General features: G+C 41.8%; 1 protein-coding gene across 1 annotated transcript in view; it reads right to left on the reverse strand.

The window, feature by feature from the left end:
* plxna4 (plexin A4) overlaps window positions 1-23,624 on the reverse strand; it is a 176,537-nt gene that overhangs the window by 39,199 nt on the left and 113,714 nt on the right. Inside the window, exons 4-5 of the mRNA XM_058078395.2 lie at window positions 12,426-12,554; window positions 3,846-3,946 (exon numbers count right to left, since the gene is read on the reverse strand). Coding sequence (XP_057934378.2) covers window positions 3,846-3,946; window positions 12,426-12,554 — 230 coding nt within the window. The remainder of the gene's footprint in view (window positions 1-3,845; window positions 3,947-12,425; window positions 12,555-23,624) is intronic.

Here is a 23,624-nt window from a genome sequence, read left to right on the forward strand (position 1 = left end):
AAACAAATGCACCATGTTTCCATAGTTTACAGACAACGGCAAATTCGCCGGCCGCCTCTTCGCCCATCATTCACAACGCCACGGAGGCGTGGCCATGGGAAGGATAACACGCGAGTCGCTTAAAAGTCCTCTTCTTGGAAAAAGTTGTGTTGTATCCAATCAACCTTGAAAATAAGCGGCCTCTCTCCTGTGCCCTGCTCTCTATCAGCATAGGCTTTATTTACTCTATAGATTGGCCAGAAGAGCCCAGGGAAGAACAGGGAAAGGGAAGGCAATCAATAGTGCATGGGAGGAAATCAACAGGAGATGCTGACAAGCACTCAAAAGTGCCTCCTTGCTTTGACTTTGAATGGATGCAAACTCCATCGCCCTCGAAGCTTGCTTTGCATGTCATACTCAGCTGCTTCCAGACCAGTCTACATTTTTTTTTTTTTGGTCTGGACCAGACCGGACCCAGTGGTCATTGTGTACAATGAGTACAAATACACCGAAGGACTTTATAAACTGTTGATTTGTAAACCCCATGTCTTTCATTATGGTAATGGTAATGGTTTAATTTCATTTGAACATGCATCAGATTACAATTGAATGCATCACATAATCAGTTCACAGTTCCACATGTCCAAAAGGAGTAGGAAGAAGCAAAGCTTATTGAATCCTACCCCTCCATCTGGTACTTTTACAATCAGTAACTGTTACATTTGTTCACTTCCTGCTTTCCTAATATCATTTACATTTTTTCAATTTAATTTAATTTTAATAATTAATATTAATATATTATCATAGTATATTAATATTAATAAAATTATTAATATATATATAAATTTATAATTATTTAACATGTTAATTTATTTTTTAATTTGTATTTTTTTGGCACGCACCAAAGTATGATCCTACCCCTCCATCTGGTACTTTTACAATCAGTAACAGTTACATTTGTTCACTTCCTGCTTTCCTAATTTAACTTTTTTTTTAAAATGTATTTTATTAATTTTTATTAATTTTTTATTTGTGTATTTATTTATTTTTGTCACATACTGAAGTAATGGTAATGGTTTAATTTCATTTGAACATGCATCAGATTACAATTGAATGCATCATATAATCAGTTCACAGTTCCACATGTCCAAAAGGAGTAGGAAGAAGCAAAGCTTATTAAATCCTACCCCTCCATCTGGTACTTTTACAATCAGTAACTGTTACATTTGGTCACTTCCTGCTTTCCTCATATAATTTATTTAATTTTTTTTCAATTTATTTAAAAAAATAATGTATTTTTTAAATGTTTTAAATTTAATTTACATTTTTTTAAATATATTTTTTAAATATATATTTTTTACCGAATTACGAGGTGATATGACCATCCAATGACATAATGAGTACCATAGTAAGTGTCAATATAGTGTATATATATATATATATATATATATATATATATATATATATATATATATATATATATATATATATATAGCACATCATGACTGGTTCAAGACTCTTCATCCTTGTATTTAGCAAACATCAAGTCTAATGGAGGTTGTGAGTCCAGGATTAAGACTTTTACCTACTTTTTGTATGCAAACTCACCCGAGGACTCTCTGCGAGGAGCCCATACGCTCCATGGCGGATACACCACCTCCAGTAATGCCAATCTGTCAGCTGTCAGTCAGTGCGAGCGGCTAACTAGGCCGTCAAGGCTCCCGTCAAGCGTGACAGGCAGACAGATTGGAAGCCACATTTCCACAAGTTGCATTATCATCGCATTTAGCACGGGTGTTAAGACCATCAGCCGTTTGCACTTTGATAGCACATTTAAGGGCCCGGGAAGCGATGCTAATGCCGTGATAGCTTAATAATTGCAATCCGGATGGCTCCCTGCGGCCACTTCCATCATACACATTTAAATTCTACTCTTCGGAAGAACTACTGTAGTAGCAGCACAATTACTAGTACTGTATACCCGCAGGTATAAGGTAGCCTTATTGCAATTAGTATCTAGCCTATAATAAGCAAATACTCTTTGGGATGGGTTTGATGGAATTGATTTTGTGTGTGTGTGTGTGTGTGTGTGAGGGGAGACGGCTGAGGCAGATTCTATCAGGCTAAAGTGTGACAGGGCAATCTGTGGACACCCATTTGCTGGATGTCCAGGGCGTTAATGGCCTTGAACACACACATACGAGCACACACACACACACAAACACGCCTATCATGCTCTAAAATGTGCAGCATTACAAACAAGCTAACTCCTAAAAACCCTACCGGGGGCCATCCAAGCCCTAATTACTGTAATTCTTCAACTCAATGTGGAATTATGATCTATTAAATTACGCTGTTGTTGGAGGTTTTGTAAATGTTTAAAAGTATCCTACAATTTGGTTCTACCATATCTTATTGTGTGGAAATATGGGCTAATAACTATAAAAGCAATCTTCACTCGCTAAATGTACTGCAAAAAAAAAGGTCAGTAAGGATAATTCATAATTCACCTCGTACTTTGGTATGTGACGAACAAAAATACAAAATATATTTTAAATAATTATACATTTAAAAAATATCTAAATTAATAATTTAATTAATATTAATATAAAAATAATAATATAATATTGAGAATTTAATATTAATTCTTTAAATTAAATTAAATTAAAAAAACTTAAATTATATTTAAGGAAAGCAGGAAGTGAACAAATGTAACAGTTACTGATTGTAAAAGTACCAGATGTAGGAGTAGGATTTAATAAGCTTTGCTTCTTCCTACTCCTTTTGGACATGTGGAACTGTGAACTGATTATGGGATGCATTCAATTGTAATCTGATGCATGTTCAAATGAAATTAAACCATTACCATTACTTCGGTATGTGACAAAAATAAATACACAAATAAATAAATAAATAAATACAAATTAATAAAATACATACAAAAAATAAAAATAATTATATTATGAAAGCAGGAAGTGAACAAATGTAACAGTTACTGATTGTAAAAGTACCAGATGGAGGGGTAGGATCGTACTTTGGTACATGACAAAAAAATAAATAAATTAACATTTTAAATAATTATACATTTATATATAAATTAATAATTTCATTACTATTAATATAAAAATAATTATAATATAATGATATATTAATATTAATTATTTAAATTAAATTAAATTGAAAAAAACATAAATGATATTATGAAAGCAGGAAGTGAACAAATGTAACAGTTACTGATTGTAAAAGTACCAGATGGAGGGGTAGGATTTAATAAGCTTTGCTTCTTCCTACTCCTTTTGGACATGTGGAACTGTGAACTGATTATGTGATGCATTCAATTGTAATCTGATGCATGTTCAAATGAAATTAAACCATTACCATTACAATTACAATTTCTTGCAAAAGAGACTAAAAATCGTTCACACGTCTCCGTCTACCCTCCCGATCCTTCTTTTTTACTCGCACCTTGCACTTTTTCGGTCAATATGTTCCCCTCAGCCACGTCCTCACAGCGCCAGCAGGGACGAAGGTGCTAAATACGGGGCTCCAACATGGAGCCTCGCACACATGCCCTACCCCAGAGGGCTAGCACTGACACGAGAAAGCCATTTTCAATTTACAGCCGAGTGGGAAATCAAGCGCTCTCGCCTCCTCTCCCACGTCAGACACCATCTCGACTCCCATCTTGGAGTTTGACAGCTGGCGGGGAGTGCGAATGTGCGCGTTTGCGACAGATGGAAAGTCGGCGACGGCTGGATGGACGCGCTCGGAGTTGAATCGAGGATAGGCAAGATAGCGAACGGTTTAGTGTACAAATTGCCTTTAATGGGAGCGTCGGTGCGGCTGTGGTCGCATGCCGTACTCACGTGTTGTGCAGGACACACCAGCCGCAGTGGGGGTCTCCTGAGCCCAGGCATTCGCTGCAGCTGGAGTACTGACCACAGGCTTCCACCGGCATCCTCGAAAGCTGCAGAAGAGCACCACAAAACAAGGGTTAAAGGTCAAAACGTGGCATATCCATCACTTGTTTGTGAGGAACAGTTTCTTTGAAGGCTTCGCTACAGATCTTAAAATAAAGATTTGCAGACTACTTGTCAGTTCGCTAAAGCGACTATAAATTTAGCACTTAAACCTCGGTTTTCATACGACACAGTTTTGTCTAAAATTTCCTACATTTTCTAAAACAGTTTTTCTACGATATTGCACTTAGATGGAAACTAGTCCATTTGAGGGTCTAGTCCAGAGGTGGGCAAATATTTTGACTCGTGGGCCGAGTTAACAAAATAAGACATCCGACTTGCAAGTCATGTTGCCAGTTTGTATGTTAAAGTTGAAATACTTAGAAAGCAATTGGCGGGCCGGATTCAAACGCTTGGTGGGCCGCATGTGGCCCCCGGGCCGTACTTTGCTCACCCCCTGAATGGACTAGACTCTAGTCCATTGAGGATACCACCCCACACCCCTCCAACCCAACCTCAAATAGGCGGGATGGATGGATGGATGGATGGATGGATGGATGGATGGATGGATGGATGGATGGATTGATGGATGGATTGATGGATGGAGGGATGATTGATGGATGGTTGGATGATGGATAGATGGTTGGATGGATGGATAGACTGATGGATTGATGGATGGATGGATGGATGGTTGGATTGATGGATGGATGGATGGATGGATGGATGGATTGATGGATGGATGGATGGATGGATGGATGGTTGGATGGTTGGATGGATGGATGGTTGGATGGATGGATGGTTGGATTGATGGGTGGACGGTTGGATTGATGGATTGATGGATGGATGGATGGATGGCTGGATGGATGGATTGATGGTTGGATGGATGGATGGGATGGATGGATGTTTGGATTGATGGATGGATGGATGGATGGATTGATGGATGGTTGGATGGATGGTTGGATGGATGGATTGATGGATGGTTGGATGGATGGATGGTTGGATGGATGGATTGATGGATGTTTGGATTGATGGATGGATTGATGGATGGTTGGATGGATGGATGGATGGATGGATGGTTGGATGGATGGATGGATGGTTGGATTGATGGATGGATGGATGGTTGGATGGATTGATGGATGGATTGATGGATGGATTGATGGATGGATGGATTGATGATACAAACAAAGCACCTATTTCTGCATGTAAAAATATACTTTTTTATACATGTTTTGGTGTCTGGAATGGATTAATTAGATTCATACCGCTGTGTTTTTTGTCAACCCTTTGGGATTGAACCAATTGGAAACAAGTGGATAGTGGCATGGACGAACACAGCTCATTAGCATTAAAGCTACAGACACACAAAAACAATTTGGACTACGCATCAGCTACAGACACACAAAAACAATTTGGACTACGCATCATCCCATAGCATTCTGGTTATAGCATAGTGATTGATCATTTCATGTATCAATGCACGTCCAAACGTAATAAGGTAATAACGTCAATAAGAATGCAAGGTACAGGAGTTACGCAGGTAGAGGAAGTCGAGCGCTCCGACATGCCAGTGCAGTACGGCTCTATCAAGCTATCTGTAAAGCACAGCCTGTAACTTGCAGGACAGTTGGATGCCAACTATATCTCTTCCCTAAAATCATGCCAGATCAATGCTCTCCGGTTCGCCTTGCAAGCCCAAAATTTCAAGGTGATTCATTCACACACGCTGTCACAGACGACACCCGACTGTGGAAACTACACCGCATCGTGTGTGTGTGTGATAGACTTGTGCACGGGGGGCGGCGGGGTGTATGTTTGTATCTCCTTGTCAAAGTGGAGCGAAAAAACAGTAAGAGCGCTGGGAGAGCAAGGAAGCAACTGGTGCTTTATGCCCCCCCCAAATTCCCCGCCCCCCCCACCCTTGCTGTGCCGAGGCTTATTTGCATGAGATAAAGAAGATCCAACCTGATGCGCTCCAATTGAAGGCCGATGTTTAGTTATGCGGAGAGCGGCGAGACGGAACAATGGCGTGGTATCTTTATCATTTAACACTTGGTCGGGTGGCAGATGTGCCCACTTGAGGTCACATGAGTGGCGATATCATTCATTCAACATTTTCTTATCAAAAATACAGAAAACAAAGAGAGGGATTTTGTTGGCGAAACGACCCAGTGCGCCCTTTGTCTGCACTGTGCCCTCGCCGCCATCACAACAGACGACGGCGCGTGACGCTTAGAATTCCCTCACTTATCATTTTAGTAGCAAGGCACAGACAAGGGTAAAAAAAAAATGTGGTGGGTCGCAAGCCCATTGCGGGGCACATACTGTATATACAAACAACCATTCACACTTATTGAGTATTTAGAGTCTACAATTACATCATTACATCATCACTCCATGTATGTAGCTTTGGTGTCTCACGCCGGCTATTAGCTTCCTTAGCGGAGAAATAAATAAAAGCAACTGATATCCGAAAGGAGACACAACAAAAGTGCAGAAGTGAGGCTCAGAGCTAACTTGCTTGATAATTGGATGTGCAATTATATAGAGTAGGCCCACACTAGTTATTGTAGAGCATGTGGACGCGTGTCTCTACAAAGGCGCTAACCTCTCAAGCCTTGGGAACCTCATGCCAAAGAGCATGTCAACAAATGTAATGATTGCTAACTGGTAACCTCACTCCATGGTTGTAGCTTTGGTAGATTGTGTGCATTTTCTGTTTGTGTCTCACGCCGGCTATTAGCTTTCTTTGCGGAGAAATAAATAAAAGCGACTGATATCCAAAAGGAGACACAACAAAAGTGCAGAACTGAGGCTCAGAGCTAACTTAATAATTGGATGTGCAATTATATAGAGTAGGCCCACACTAGTTATTGTAGAGCATGTGGACGCGTGTCTCTACAAAGGTGCTAACTTCTCAAGCCCAGGGAACCTCACTCCTGGTTTTGTTGATTTTTGTGGTTTGTTTAGCAAGTGAAAGTGTGGGAGAATATCAGCTCCCTTCAGGTCATCGCCCTTTGAGCGGAGTGATAAATGAAAATGATCGATTGCGTCCCGATCGTTTGTCATGCCTTGACGGTCCGGCAATAGATGGCTTCCTCCTTTTGACCTTTTGAGGACGTCAAGTGAAAACAATATTACACCTGCAGCTGCCGCTAAGCCACTTCATGATATGACGGATCGAGCGTCACATCAGGCGTGACGCCAAGGTGTCCCGCGTCGGGACGTAGAGTAGAAAACCTTTAATGTGCGTACGACACTACGCCAAGGCTAATGGAAGTGCAGCTTCCCCAGCAGGTTGTCCATTACTATTCCCATCCATCGCTGTGCATATAAATAATAATTCTCTTTGATTGTAACCCATCCGCTGGCAGTAATGAGCATAACCGTGAGATATGTAATTGGAGACGTGGCGCTGCACGTGCTTTACTGGCACGGCGGGGTTTATTGGTACATTACATACACACGTACGTTTAACTAAATTACCTTTTATTAATTGCACGCCCGGCACCTTGCAGCATCGGCCGCCATAGTAACAAGGAAGCGAGTGATAAGAGGGATTTGTTGTTGCAGTACTGCACAAGAGATCCTATAAGATCACCTTGCACATTTGATAGATTTAAGATGCCTGAGTCGCCTCGTCTGGTTCCCCACAATGCTGGTTCCACAATGCTGGTTCTACTGGATGACAGTGCTTGTCTGGGGGGGCCCAGCCAACCAAAGCTGATGACCATAGGTGAAAGTAGGAACATACAGTATATCATCCGGTAAATTGAGAGCTTTGCCTCTCGGTTCCATCTTCACCACCATGGACAGATGCAGAATCCGCATCACTGGAGATGCCGCATCAACGTCACTTTCTGCATGTAAAATTATAATTTTAATAGTTCAAAGTACAAAAACATGTTTTGTGTTAACGCGTTTGGCTTTCTGCAACGATTGATTGGATTTGAGTTTAGCAACTTAGCAACTTCATTGCATTTGTTGACATGCTCTTTGGCAGGAGGTTCCCAAGGCTTGAGAGGTTAGCGCCTTTGTAGAGACACACGGCCACATGCTCTACAATAACGAGTGTGGGCCTACTATGTAATTGCACATTCAATTATCAAGCAAGTTAGCTCTGAGCCTCAGTTCTGCACTTTTGTTGTGTCTCCTTTCAGATATCAATTGCATTTATTCATTTCTCTGCTAAGGAAGCTAAGAGCCGAGTGAGAGACAAACAGAAAATGCACACAATCTACCAAAGCTACATACATGGAGTGAGGTTACCAGTTAGCAACTTCATTACATTTGTTGACATGCTCTTTGGCATGAGGTTCCCAAGGCTTGAGAGGTTAGCGCCTCTATAGAGACCTGCGTCCACATGTAAGCATGCTCAACAGTAAATAGTATGTACTTTATTGCATTGCACTTCTATCATGTGCTTTAGCTCTGAGCCTCAGTTTTTATTATCTCTCTCCTCAAAAAATGGTGATTTGAAGGAAACTGTTAAATAAATTTGTAGTACCATCCAAAAATCCACACAATCATCTATCTACAAATAATACATGGAGCGAGGCTCCCAATACTCGAGTTGTTAGCAACTTCATTGCCGTTGTTGACATGCTCTTATTTCACAATATCTCATAGAAAAGTATGCAGTTATTCTTTTGCATTGGATTTGTGCATTTCGCTGTCAAGCAGATTTGCTCTGAGCTTCAGTTCTGCCCCTTAGTTGTTACTCATAGCAAAAATCAATCATAATTAATCTCGCCCACTCAAAGGATGTGTTATGAAAGAAGCTAATATCTGGCCTGAGGCATATCAACAGCAAACTAACAAAATGTACCGTACAAAAATCCACACAATCATTAAATGATAAATGGAGTTCCCGGTGCTAGAGACGTCAGCAAATCCAGTGGCTTCCTACAAAAGTTGTTCTTATTTTTACAATATATATACATATTCCATATTCACATGTTTTCTTATGTATTTTCTGGTACTATTCATGCCCAAATGTGTGAGTTTTGATCTTATGAGACTGTGACATGCCTCCTAAAAAAAACAAAGACTTTTGGACACTGTCACCATAAAATATCCGGACAATGACCTTCATCTCTGTTGAGTCAGACATTCTGCAGCCTCATAAAGCTCTCCTGCATTAACACTTTGAAGTGTTAATGCGTGAAAGTGTTAGCGCTATCTGCAGAAGGAAGAATGACAGACCATTAGAGGGAGGACAAAAGGTAAAACTTCCAGCTTTGAGTTAGCTCCATTGCACACGCTTCCTCGTTAGACCACCACTGCAGACAAAAACCCAGAACTGGGACGCCACATCTAAACACCTTCATAAGACAACTAAGCCGCCACTGCCAAATTAAAGAATGCTGATACTAAGCATCTTTGATGCTGCCTCATATTAGTTGTCGGATTTCGCTCGGGGGAGAGAGGAAAAAAAAAAAAACTTTGAACGATCTCGCTTGCACTATCGTACACATTTTCAATAATTCACACTTACAGATCTGCATTTGCTACACGGGATATAAATAATTGAGTCTCATGAGCGCACTTTTCTGAGCAACAGCTTATACTGTGAAGGTGAGGCAGCGCTACAAGCGGCAGTGATATTTGGCTCATGGAGTTGGGTTACGGCTGCGCGGTGGAGGAGTGGTTAACACGTCAGAAGGAAGTTGAGCAACACACTTTTTACTTGCAGCAACTAATACAAAACTAACAGGACAACAAGCTGGACATGACAATCATAATAAAAATGGACAAACGGAGTGAGGTTCCAGAGGCTGGAGGAAATTAGCGCCTTTGTGTTGACGTGTAAACATGCTCAACACTCAATTTATGTACACATTTTCTATATTGTAGTGGGCGTTTGACTATCAAGCAGGTTAGCTCTGAGCCTCAGCTAATATCTGGCATGATATGGATGCATGGATGGTCTCTCTACCGACACAACTACAAGCTCTTTACTTGCAGCAACTAATACAAAAGTAACACAACAACAAGCTGGACATGACAACCATAATAAAAGTGGACAAACGGAGTTAGGTTCCAGAGGCTGGAGGAAATTAGCGGCTTTGTGTTGACACGTAAACATGCTCATCACTCAATTTATGTACACATATTCTATATTGCAGGGGGCGTTTGACTATCAAGCAGGTTAGCTCTGAGCCTCAGCTAATATCTGGCATGATATGGATGCATGGATGGTCTCTCTCCCTACACAACTACAAGCTCTTTACTTGCAGCAACTAATACAAAACTACCACGACAACAAGCTGGATATGACAACCATAATAAAAATCGACAAACGGAGTGAGGTTCCAGAGGCTGGAAGAAAATTAGCGGCTTTGTGTTGACATGTAAACATGCTCATCACTCAATTTATGTACACATATTCTATATTGCCGGGGGCGTTTGACTATCAAGCAGGTTAGCTGTTAAATAAATTTGTAGTACCGACCAAAAATCCACACAATCATTAAATGATAAATGGAGTTCCCAGTGTTAGAGATGTCAGCAAATCCAGTTGCTTCCTCCAAAAGTTGTTCTTATTTTTACAATATATATATATACGCATTCCATATTCACAAGTTTTCTAACACAACAACAAGCTGGACATGACAACCATAATAAAAATGGAGAAACAGAGTGAGGTTCCAGAGGCTGGAGTAAATTAGCGGCTTTGTGTTGACATGTAAACATGCTCAACACTCAATTTATGTACACATATTCTATATTGCAGGAGGCGTTTGACTATCAAGCAGGTTAGCTCTGAGCCTCAGCTAATATCTGGCATGATATGGATGCATGGATGGTCTCTCTCCCTACACACCTACAAGCTCCCCTTCCTGCCAGCCTTGCATCCAAAGAGGATGTTCCAAGGGTGTGCAAGAACAGCGGGGGAGGATCCTAATCGACCTGCTCTGTTCTCGACCTCCTGTTGTGGTTTGCTCGCTTCTTCTCTCCCGTGTAACATCTTAAAAGTCCTAGATCCATGGTCCCAGGCCCCGACACAGCAGGGAGCCTCGGACTATTGATAATGGCTCAGGCTGGGATCATTACTACAAAAGCCTTTATTCGGGTGTCTTCAGTATGATTAATATTATTAATATTATTATTATTATTTGTATACATGTGAGAATTCCCCGACCCAAAACACTTAATGAAGGTCTGGGTTCTAACTGGGCTAATAGACTAATTACTGGGAAGCCACTCCCTCAGCCCAGCTGGACAGCAACAATCACTTAGTGTTTATTTTTCAATATACGCTAATTAAAGTGGCGAGACGTGAGGGAATTTACCACAAACGGGAAAAGAAAATTGAGAAATGGTAATCATTTTAATGCAATATTCTTCTCCCAGACCAATTACGGATGCTAAGAGGAGCGGAAGAAGGGACGTAATTGCTGGTTAACAGATTTGCAAGACTGATAATTGGATTGCATGACAAAACAGTATCCAAAAAACTGAGGTCTTTATTCAAGTGCGTCCACCCCTCAAGGGACAATACTATGTAAATGAGACATTATTTGCCTAAATAGCTGGCAACGGGGACCGTAACAACGAGCGAGAAAATGGTCTTTGGTGGCGGTCGTGTTATAATCTGGGGCTGCATGAGTGCTGCCGGTAGAAATAAGTGAATTCCAACAACTGTGAGATGTTGCCAGCTATGTCGCAGTGGTGACGTACATTCAGAAAAACATGTCTCAAATGACTCGGGTGTTGGAATTATCGATATTTCAGTCACAGTACATGCTGAGATTCATGTTTGCCCAGTGCCGGCAGCACTCATGCACCCTGATACTTGACTGTCGGCAGAAAGAAGTGAATTCCAACAACTGTGAGATGTTGCCAGCTATGTCGCAGTGGTGATGTACGTTCAGAAAACATGTCTCAAATCACTCGGGTGTCGGAAGTATCGATATTTCAGTCACAGGAGATGCTGGGATTCATGTTCGCCCAGTGACGGCAGCACTCATGCACCCTGAACTTGACTGCCGGTAGAAAGAAGTGAATTCCAACAACTGTGAGGTGTTGCCAGCTATGTCGCAGTGGTGATGTACGTTCAGAAAAACATGTCTAAAATCACTTGGGTGTCGGAAGTATCGATATTTTAGTCACAGTACATGCTGGGATTCATGTTCGCCCAGTGCCGGCAGCACTCGTGCACCCTGATACTTGACTGCCGGCAGAAAGAAGTGAATTCCAACAACTGTGAGGTGTTGCCAGCTATGTCGCAGTGGTGATGTACGTTCAGAAAAACATGTCTCAAATGACTCGGGTGTCGCAAGTATCGATATTTCAGTGCTGGGATTCATGTTTGCCCAGTGCCGGCAGCACTCATGCACCCTGATGTCCCCATACTTGACTGTCGGCAATTCTCTTGCTCTTAGAAAATAACGGCTGCCTACTGCAACTACTCTAAAGTATATTAGTAGTATATTGTCATCAAATGTGCCTTGCTGAGGAAGCAGCATTCGTGCGTATGTGTCCAACCTGGGTCTCAGACATGACGTAGAGGTAGTGGTGGTCGGAAGAGAAGGCCATATCGCGCAGGATGGGTCCGCTTTCCACCACCTGTACCGTCTCATACTGCAGGGCCCTCGAGGAGCCGTCCACTCGTATCTGGGGGGAAGAAAAACAGAACGTAAGACATTAGGAACCACGGTTGTGGCAACTCGACAACAACAGAGGTTTGTCTGAAGGACTGAGTCTTTCTGTGGATTTGGAGGGGATTGACGACTTGGGAGTTTTTCGAACTTTTCGGACACTCGAGTAACTTTCAGCACTCGTGCGCTCTAGTTGTGTGAAGCAGAGCCTGGTTAAACACGCTCCTCATCGCTGTGGGCTTCACAGGTAAAGAGCAAAGATAATTGGATGGGAAGCAGATGGCGGCGACGACGGGTGAGTCCCGTTATGATTAATTACACGCTCTCAGTCAGCGGTTTTGGGTGTTGCCACCATCATAATTACGAATATATCCTTAAGTTAGCGCCTCAAAGCCATAAAGGCAGCCGCCGCGGTGGTAGCCGGCATTATCTGATTCCTTTTCAGCGCCAATGAAGGGGATTAGCCGCTTCTATGCTAAATGGATTACAATGCTAATCTCCGCTATCACATTAGCGCGACACAATAGGGGCCGCCAATACCGACTTCATCTTGCGGCGGGAAGGTGAGAGATCTGCACGCCTAGTAACGTTTCACACAAATACAAACATTGGCATCGGGAGGGGTATGTGCGTTAGATGTCAACTTTATCCCCCCCAGTGGCAATGAGTATAACGACAAAAAAAAAAAAAAAAAAAGGATTTTTCCAAGACTGGAATTATTTAAAGTGCAGAATGTGTGGCATACTGATCCGCACTTGTGCAGATGGTCGTTTTTTTTTTTTTTTTTTTTAATGAAACAAATAAAAATGTCTGTTTCATCTCCCTCTCTGCAGCAAGCAGAAGGCGTGATGGAGAAGAAGAGGGGAAGCCATTCCGGTGTGAAAGCCACAGGACTGCACTCTAGCTGTGTTGCACAATTTGGCAGCGGAAAAAAAAGGAACACATTGCAAACTAAGCGCACTTGCATGGAATCAATTTGCCACAGGCTCCGCTCGCAAGACTGGGAAACCAAACAATAACTGGAGCATTGGGATGTGAATTCGATGAGGCGAACATGGAGTGATATACTATACATGCACAACGCTAATGCTAATCCTGGTATGAACACATCCACATGTGAAACACAAAAGCCTTTTTGTTCGATACTATAATATAAACAATACATAATAATATCATGTAAAATAAGTCAACTTTCTGCATTGTTTCCAGTGCTAACGGCAATCCTGTCGTCTTCCCAGCAGCTGTGATCTCGATGCGATCAAGGATTTTGATAAAGTATGGACGCCCCATTCATGAGGCACTTTGCGTTGAACTTCTATGTTGAAGTGGAAGCGTGTAACGTGACGCAGAGTTACATGAATGTGACCATAGGCCGCTTTTTATGGGGTTGAATATTTTTGTCCGGACGGACGGATATTACACACACATTTTTATAGATGAGGCCCCTGGTCTAGGTCTAGTGACCTCCAGGTACTAGTGACAAAAATATCAACTTTGACCGGTATTTTTACAGACTTGCATGAAAGCACAAATTGCCTGTACTGCTGTGGGCCCCTACATCACAGGCTACTCACTTTTGTCTCCCCCCCCCCACATTATGAGACACAACCCCACACCACAAATAGATCGCAGTCCTGTGGGAAACACTGAAGCCTGCAGAAAAATTAAGCCTATAAAAGCTGGGGTTGAACTACCGTATTTTCTGGACTATACGTCGCTCCGTATAAGTCGCACAAGGCCAAAAATGTATAATTAGGTAGAAAAAACATAAATAAGTCGCACTGGAGTATAAGTCGGACAAGGCCAAAAATGCATAATTAGGTAGAAAAAAACATACATAAGTCACACTGGAGTATAAGTCGCACAAGGCCAAAAATGCATAATTAGGTAGAAAAAAACATACATAAGTCGCACTGGAGTATAAGTCGCACAAGGCCAAAAATGCATAATTAGGTAGAAAAAAACATACATAAGTCACACTGGAGTATAAGTTGGAGAAAGCCAAAAATGCATAATTAGGTAGAAAAAAAACATACATAAGTCGCACTGGAGTATAAATTGCACAAGGCCAAAAATGCATTATTAGGTAGAAAATAAAATACATAAGTCGCACTGGAGTATAAGCCCGACAAGGCCAAAAATGCATAATTAGGTAGAAATAAACATACATAAGTCGCACTGGAGTATAAGTCGCACAATGCCAAAAATGCATAATTAGGTAGAAAAAAACCACACATAAGTCACACTGGAGTATAAGTCGCACAATGCCGAAAATGCATAATTAGGTAGACAAAAAACATACATAAGTCACACTAAGTCGGACAAGGCCAACAATGCATAATTAGGTAGAAAAGAACATACATAAGTCGCACTGGAGTATAAGTCGGACAAGGCCAAAAATGCATAATTAGTTAGAAAAAAACATACATAAGTCGCACTGGAGTATAAGTCGCACAAGGCCAAAAATGCATAATTAGGTAGAAAAAAAACATACATAAGTCGCACTGGAGTATAAGTCGCACAATGCCAAAAATGCATAATTAGGTAGAATAAAAACATACATAAGTCGCACTGGAGTATAAGTCGCACAATGCCAAAAATGCATAATTAGGTAGAAAAAAACCACACATAAGTCACACTGGAGTATAAGTCGCACAATGCCGAAAATGCATAATTAGGTAGACAAAAAACATACATAAGTCACACTAAGTCGGACAAGGCCAACAATGCATAATTAGGTAGAAAAGAACATACATAAGTCGCACTGGAGTATAAGTCGGACAAGGCCAAAAATGCATAATTAGTTAGAAAAAAACATACATAAGTCGCACTGGAGTATAAGTCGCACAAGGCCAAAAATGCATAATTAGGTAGAAAAAAAACATACATAAGTCGCACTGGAGTATAAGTCGCACAATGCCAAAAATGCATAATTAGGTAGAATAAAAACCATACATAAGTCGCACTGGAGTATAGTCGCACAAGGCCAAAAATGCATAATTAGGTAGAAAAAAAACATACATAAGTCGCACTGGAGTATAAGTCGCACAAGGCTAAAAATGCATAATTAGATAGAAAAAAACATACACAAGTCGTACTGGAGTATAAGTCGCACAAGGCCAAAAATGCATAATTAGGTAGAAAAAAACATACGTAAGTCGCAGTTGTGTATAAGTCGCACAATGCCAAAAATGCATAATTAGGTAGAAAAAAAATACTTAAGTCGCACTGGAGTATAAGTCGCATAAGGCCAAAAATGCATAATTAGGTAGAAAAAAAACATACGTAAGTCGTTCCAGAGTATAAGTCGCACAAGGCTAAAAATACATAATTAGGTAGAAAAAAACATATGTAAGTCACATTACTTTGATGAATCCCAACAGCAACCAACATCCTGATATCAGCTGCTTTTGGCAGCATCATCGTACAGGAGCCCCTCCCCCTTCCTCGCCAAAACAACCAGCCACTGTTCCGTGCGTCTTTGTCAACCTGAACGCAGCTTGTCAATCAAAAGGAACACCGGCTGTGACGGGAAGCCACAACGGTGTCTCTTCACGCCTTTCTATTCATTCCGACAGCGATACAATGGGAGGATGTCTGATTGCCAAAATGTGTCCTGCTCCCCTGAAAAATCCCGGGATCAATGTCAGTCATTTCTGGAACGACTACGCGTTAGCTTCAAGGAAGATACTTGCATGATTTGACGTTAATCTGAACGTATTAGCGCATGAATGTCCATCTATGTTTTACGTCGCTATGGTATACTGGAGCTTAGACCTGGACTGTGTTGCCAGCATGCTAACCACTCATCCACCGTGTGCCTAATAGACATAGTAAGTCCAATGTAGTTTCTTCCTATTTTAAACATGGCGGTAAAACGCTTTACTGTGTCTGTTTTCTGTCTTCCACACAGCAGGAAGTTAATGAATGTTTCCCTCCCATGCTTTTCCAATATCACGGAAATGTCACTGCAGCATTGCCGAAGCTGGAAAACATGACCTTTATGGCTCTTGGTCTTATTTAGACCGGGTTGCCGGTGAGAGGTGGAGAAAAAAAAAACAATTTAAATTGGGAGGCAACTTATGTTTTCCGACACAGGTGTCCATCACCTGTCATTTTGGGGGGATGTGACACCGCGTCTGAAAGCGCCGTAGGAGCACCACCCGGCTCGCTGACTGACCGCCATGGCATTAAAGGCCCGCTTATCTAACCTTATCCACCACCATCCTGCTGAGACGAGATGTGGGGAGATGTGGCTCCGAGGGATGACGGTGTCGGACGTGAAAGGGGACAAGTGTCTGGAGGCTTCTTCACTCGTTCCTACCCCCCCCCCCCCCTGTCGTCTTCATTGGGTGAGTGGCAGGTCTCCCTGCGATTGCTGCCTGGGAGCGTCGGGAACGCGGTCCTATTCTGGTTTTTGACTGAATCACGTGCGGGAATCATGTGGATTCTTCATTCATTTTCTACCGCTTTTTCCTCACAAGAGAGAGGCGAGAGGCGGGGTACACCCTGGACTGGTCGCCAGCCAATCACGGGGCACATATAGACAAACAACCATTCACACTCACATTCATACCTATGGACAATTTGGAGTCGCTAATTAACCTAGCATGTTTTTGGAATGTGGGAGGAAACCGGAGTACCCGGAAAAAACCCATGCATGCACGGGGAGAACATGCAAACTCCACACAGAAATGCCCGAGGGTGGAATTGAACCCTGATCTCCTAGCTGTGAGGTTTGCGCACTAACCACTAGACCGCCGTCTCGTCGCCTCGTGTGGACTCTTTTCCGAACAAAATCGATATGTTTCATTGTGCCAAATGCAAACTTTGGCATGTTTTCCTAGTGTTTTCATGCTTCCCAGCTTATAAAAGCATTGTTGGATGGGAAGAACGGGAAGTACGGGAATGACTACTTTACTTTCAAAGCAATCCACCCAATTTCATCACTTTCCAATGTCTGTCTCTTTCCATACTATTCCTTTTTTTACTATCTCATTAGAGTCACAGCAGGATGTTACAGGCGACAGGTAGCCCCCCCCCCCCCCCCCGAGGAGTCTCATTTGGTGCTGACAAATATCCAACCCGCCTGGGAAAAAAACTGATATTCACATTTTTCTTTTCAAGCCAATTATTTCGTCTCTTCTTTACCCCAGGTAAGAGCCACGGTTTGCAGCGGCTAGCCCCCGCCTGGGCCTCAAGGACTCCACGGAGGAGGGTGCAGGGCCTAATTTGAGGCAGCAAGTGCGTCTCTATTAGTGCGGCAACCTGGTGGCCGTGCTCCGAGAACGGCACGCACAAGCTATTATATATTTTTTTGTGGCCGCCGGGGCCACTGTGTGCGAGTTAAAAGGCTTTGGGGGGGCCATTAAACAAGTCAACATGTTCACCCTCCCTGGAGTCTAACCGGCAGCAAATCAGCAACATTGTGTTGAGAATCAGCAGTGTAAGGATTGAGTCATGGCAGCGTACAGATAGTCTACTCGCTACAGTATAAGGGACTTAGACATAAATATAGTCATGGTTTTATTTCATTTGAACATGCATCAGATTACAATTGAATGCATCACATAATCAGTTCACAGTTCCACATGTCCAAAAGGAGTAGGAAGAAGCAAAGCTTATTAAATCCTACCCCTCCATCTGGTACTTCTACAATCAGTAACTGTTACATTTGTTCACTTCCTGCTTTCCTAATATAGTTTAAGTTTTTTTTATTTATTATTTTTATTTTTTATTACATTTTTATTTGTATTTACAATTACATAATGTTTTTTTATTTTAATTTTTATTAATATTAATATAAATTTTTATTTTGTATTTTTTGTATATAGTTTTTTTTTTTAATTGGAATTTTATTTTTGTCACATACCGAAGTACGAGATGATATGACCATACAATGACATAATGTTTTTTTATTTAAATTTTTATTAGGATTAATATAAATTTTTATTTTGTATTTTATTTTGTATTTTTTGTATATAGTTTTTTTTATTAAAAAAATTGTAATTTTATTTTTGTCATGTACCGAAGTCCGAGATGATATGACCATACAATGACATAATGTTTTTTTATTTATTTAAATTTTTATTAATATTAATATAAATTGTTATTTTGTATTTTATTTTGTATTTCTTTGTATTTTTTATATATAGTTTTTTTTTAATTTAAATTAAAAAATATATTTTTCACATACCAAAGTATGAGATGATATGACCATACAATGACATAATGTTTTTTTTATTTTAATTTTTTATTAATATTAATAAAATTTTTATTTTGTATTTTTTTATATATAGTTTTTAATTATATAGTAATTAAAAATATATATATTTTTGTCATTTACCGAAGTACGAGGTGCTCTCAAATATGCTTGAGAGTAGTCAGTGTACATCTTGTATGGCAGTATATGTTTACCGTCCCCTCGACCACCGTGCAGCCCCTGATTGCGCAACAGTTTTAACTAATTGTGAATTGAGTGTTGCTTTTATTTTTGTTCTGTAGTATATATATTATTTTCTACGCTCGAGTCCCTCGAGGAGATGGATATAAATATAATAAAAATGCTGAGTCGTGAGATACTGTATGAACAGAAGACAAGTAGTAAATATGTCAAAATGTGAGTTACTGGCTTGGAAGATGCAACGTTCACATTCTCCAACTTTCCAGCAATAATCTCAACACAAAGCAGAGCAAAAAATGTCAAACAAAACACAATGTGCTGCCCGTGAACGCAACAACGGTAAGACGGGGGGGGTGAACATCCCGACCCCTGGAGACTGGGATTCCTGACCCATGATGACCTGGATGGGAATCTCGTGTGAATCAGAGCCTGCTGATGGACTTTGATCAGCGTCCTAAACATACCCCCCCTCACCCCACCCCACCCCCCCAAGCTGTGTGTGATAGCGACAAGTCTATCTTCATCAGAGCATCAATCAGCAGCAAATTCAGACAGGATGCTGAAGAAGACGAGTCCTGATAATGAACTATTGACATCAAGGTGAGGCCATGACTTTGAACCCCCCCCCCCAAAATAAAAAAAAATCCCCATGTAGTCTCTGTCTGTCTCTTCCTGCTTATCAGTCTGGCTTCTTCTGTGTGGTCAATACTAATTTCCAGCTTGTTTACCAGCACGGCAGTGTAGCTCACTGAGGGCTGTGAGTGACTCCCTCGGAGATAAGGATGCACACACGCTCAAAGAAAATAGCGCAAAACCAGCAGAAAGTTTAGTAAACAATGAGATATAACGGTGAATGGCAGCGTGTGTGTGAATAATAGATGGCGAGCCCAGACGGGGAAGAGCAGACATCAGCCTGGATCCTGTTACCGCACACTTTCCAGACCCGTGAACGCAGCACACACACACACACACACATGTCACACAACCCCAGTGACCTTTGTACACCAATGTATAACCCTGTGTCCAAGCTTGGGTACAAAGCAAATATTTGACATTCTACACATGCACGGGCGGCATGCTGTACCCTCACAAGACATAACATTAGGTACATCTGTAGCAGAGATAACATTGAATCTTAACTTTAATTGTTGACTATTTTGGTAAGCTGGTATGTGTGGGTGTCATGGCCGATACTGTAGTTACAACACCAATGACTTTTTGTCATTTTTAGCATTTTGCACAGTGAAAAGTGGTTAGCACTCTGGCCTCGCAGCTAAGAGACCCGAGTTTGATTCCACAATCGTCCATCTCTGTGTGGAGTTTGCATGTTCTCCCCGTGCATACGTGGGTTTTCTCCGGGTACTCCGGTTTCCTCCCACATTCCAAAAACATGCTAGGTTAATTGGCGACTCCAAATTGTCCATAGATATGAATGTGAGTGTGAATGGTTGTTTGTCTATATGTGCCCTGTGATTGGCTGGTTGGCCACCAGTCCAGGGTGTACCCCGCCTCTTGCCCGAAGACAGCTGGGATAGGCTCCAGCACCCCCGCGACCCTCGTGAGGATAAGCGGTAGAAAAAACCTAGCGTGGCCCAGCAGAGTGCACTATTTTCAAACACGCGGTCCAACTCTGGTGTGCCACCATGGAGGTCAAGAGAACCAGAGTATAGAGCGGATGGAGCCACCTAGTGTGGCCCAGCAGAGTGCACTATTTTTGGACACATGGTCCAACTCTGGTGTGTCGCCATGGAGGTCAGGAGAACCAGAGTATAGAGTGGAGGGAGCCACCCAGCGTGGTCCAGCAGAGTGCACTATATTCGGACACCTGGTCCAACTCTAGTGTGCCGTCATGGAGGTCAAGAGAACCAGAGTATAGAGCGGAGGGAGCCACCTGGTGTGGCCCAGCAGAGTGCACTATTTTCGGACACCTGGTCCAACTCCGGTGTGCCGTCACGGAGACCTCTGGAAAATCTTTTTGCACCAAAGCCTGCATGTACATGTACATGTTACCCTAAAAGATGTATAAGTCATCTTTCATTTATTATTATGAATATTATGTTACTATTATTATGACTATTATTATGACTATTATTATGACTATTATTATGAATATTAGGAATATTATTATGAATATTAGGGATATTATGATGAATATTATGAATGTATTTATTATGAATATTATGAATGTATTTATTATGAATATTATGAATATATTTATTATGAATATTATGAATATTTATTATGGATATCCATACTTTATTGATAAAGTATCAATCAAATCACGTGACTATCAATGTATGGATACGTCCATCACCAGCATGTGTTCCATGCAGTGCTCCGCTGCTCGTGCATGTTTGCTGGCACACGCATGCACGGAAGCCCACCTTTCACGTGGTGGTGATTTATTTTATATATTTTTTTTCAACTTGCGGTGATTTATGAGGTCGCCTCCAAAGTTTCCAATTAAAAAGAGAAGCCCTCGCAGCCAATTCCTCAGAGATAAGCAGGTGTGGATTCCTGCGCTCGGTGTGTGTGTGTATACTCCCTTGTCGCCTGCCGCTGCAAAAGCATTTTTCTTTTTCATTTCTGTCCTCATGTCCCTTGATTTTTTTTATTAAACATACTGGCTTTCTGCTATTAGGAGTGGTTTCCCCCTACTGAGGAGCAAAATTGCATGACCGGCACGCCGCAAGAGGGACACGAAGCAGAGGCAGAGAGCGAGGAAATGGGAAAAACAAGAGGAGCGGCTGCGGTAAACCCCCCCGCCTAAAGGCATGTGTTGATTCACAGAGAGCAATAACAACAGAAATGGAGCCCAGTTTCCTACGCATGTACAAAAACCGGACACCCACCGATACCGTAGACCTGCACACGTTAGAGTAGAAGTGATTGTTATGCTCAAACTTGGGAAGTTTGCTGAAGTGTAATTCTCACACACACACACACACACACACACACACACACACACACACACACACACACACACACACACACACACACACACACACACACACACACACACACACACACACACACACACACTGGGAATCTTCATGTTTGGATGCTGCCGCAGTTGATCCGGCTTTCACTGTTTGGACAAACACGTCTGTGGGAAACATGGCAGACAGCCGCTTTCGTAATCTTCTCGCTGGGTAAAAATGTGTTAGCCTCGTGTTACGTTGTGTAGCGTCGCTCCGTCGCGTGTGTTTAGACTATACGCTTACTGGTGTGTACACATCATCCTATGCACGGGACTGCTTGAGTGGGCAGCGGCGATGGAGCAACGGGGATATTTCCCATCAGCCCCGGAAAGGCCGCAGAAACCCCCCCGACCCCCCCCCCCATCCCCATTCCAGATGAATGGGAGCAGAGATGAAAAGCTTTGAGAAATGCTGGCAGACAGGCAGTGCTTTGCAGTAATCTAACCTGGGGAGGATGAAAGCCAGCTGGGAAGCAGGGACCGCGAGCGAGGGGATGGAGGGGTGGTGTAAGGTGAGAGGATGAGAAGGACGCTTTTTGGTTAGTCGGAGGCAGCACTCGTGGTGAAATACCGAGACAGGAGTGGGATTGACTGAGGATGAACATGCTAGCGTAGAAGAAAAAGAAGGTTTATGCCAATGCTGCTTTTGTGTTGCATCAAACAACGGAGGGGGGACTTTACCTTTCCCACCATCACTCGGGCTAAAAGTCACATTTCTACAGGTAATATTGCCTAACTCGCACCTCCTGTCATATTGACAATCTTTGACTTGCGATTTTGAGTAGGTTCTCAAATATGATGCTCCTGTCATAAAGGTTTTTGACTTGCATTTATGCAGCAGCTGCTTAAAAACAGAGCTCCTGTCATATAGAGGATCTTTGAAGAATCTGCAGCAGATTCTCAAAAATATCTGACAATCTTTACCTAGTGTTTAAGTCGCAGGTTCCTAAAAACAGCGCTCCTCTCGCAGAGGATTTGGACTCGTAATTTTGCAGCCTGGTTTGTAAAAACAGCACTCCCGTCATAGAGAATCTTTGACAAGCCTTTTTGTGGCAGGTTCCCAAAAACAGCTCTCCTGTCTTAGAGGATTTAGGACTATTACTTTTGTGGCATATTCCTAAAAACAGCAGTTCTGTAATAGAGAATCATTGCCTCGTGTTTAAGTGGCAGGTTCCTAAAAGTAGCTCTACAGAACTGCTGTTTTTTTAAGACAGGAGAATCTTTGCCTCATGTTTAAGTAGGTGGTTCCTAAAAACAGCTCTACAGAACTGCTGTTTTTAAAAACAGCAGTTCTGTTTTAGGAATCTGCCACTTGAACACAAGGCTGTGTTTAAGTAGCAGGTTCCTAAAAACAGCTCTCCTTTCTTAGAGGATTTAAGACTATTACTTTTGTGGCAAGTTCCTAAAAACAGCTCTTCTGTCTTAGAGGATCTAAGACTATTCCTTTTGTGGAAGGTTTCTAAAAACAGCAGTTCTGTAATGAATAAACTTTGCCTTGTGTTTAAGTGGCAGATTCCTAAAAACAGCTCTACAGAACTGCTGATTTTAGGAACCTGTCACAAAAGGAATCGTCTTCGTCGACAAAAGTCCTCTAAGACAGGAAAATATTTGCTTTGTGTTTAAGTTGCAGGTTCCTAAAAACAGCTCTCCTGTCTTAGAGGATTTAAGACTTTTGTAGCAGGTTCCTAAAAACAGCAGTTCTG

The sequence above is a fragment of the Doryrhamphus excisus genome, linkage group LG2, assembly GCF_037039965.1.
Source record: "Doryrhamphus excisus strain RoL-2023G ecotype Guam linkage group LG2, RoL_Dexc_Guam_v1.1, whole genome shotgun sequence".
Lineage (NCBI taxonomy): Eukaryota > Metazoa > Chordata > Actinopteri > Syngnathiformes > Syngnathidae > Doryrhamphus > Doryrhamphus excisus.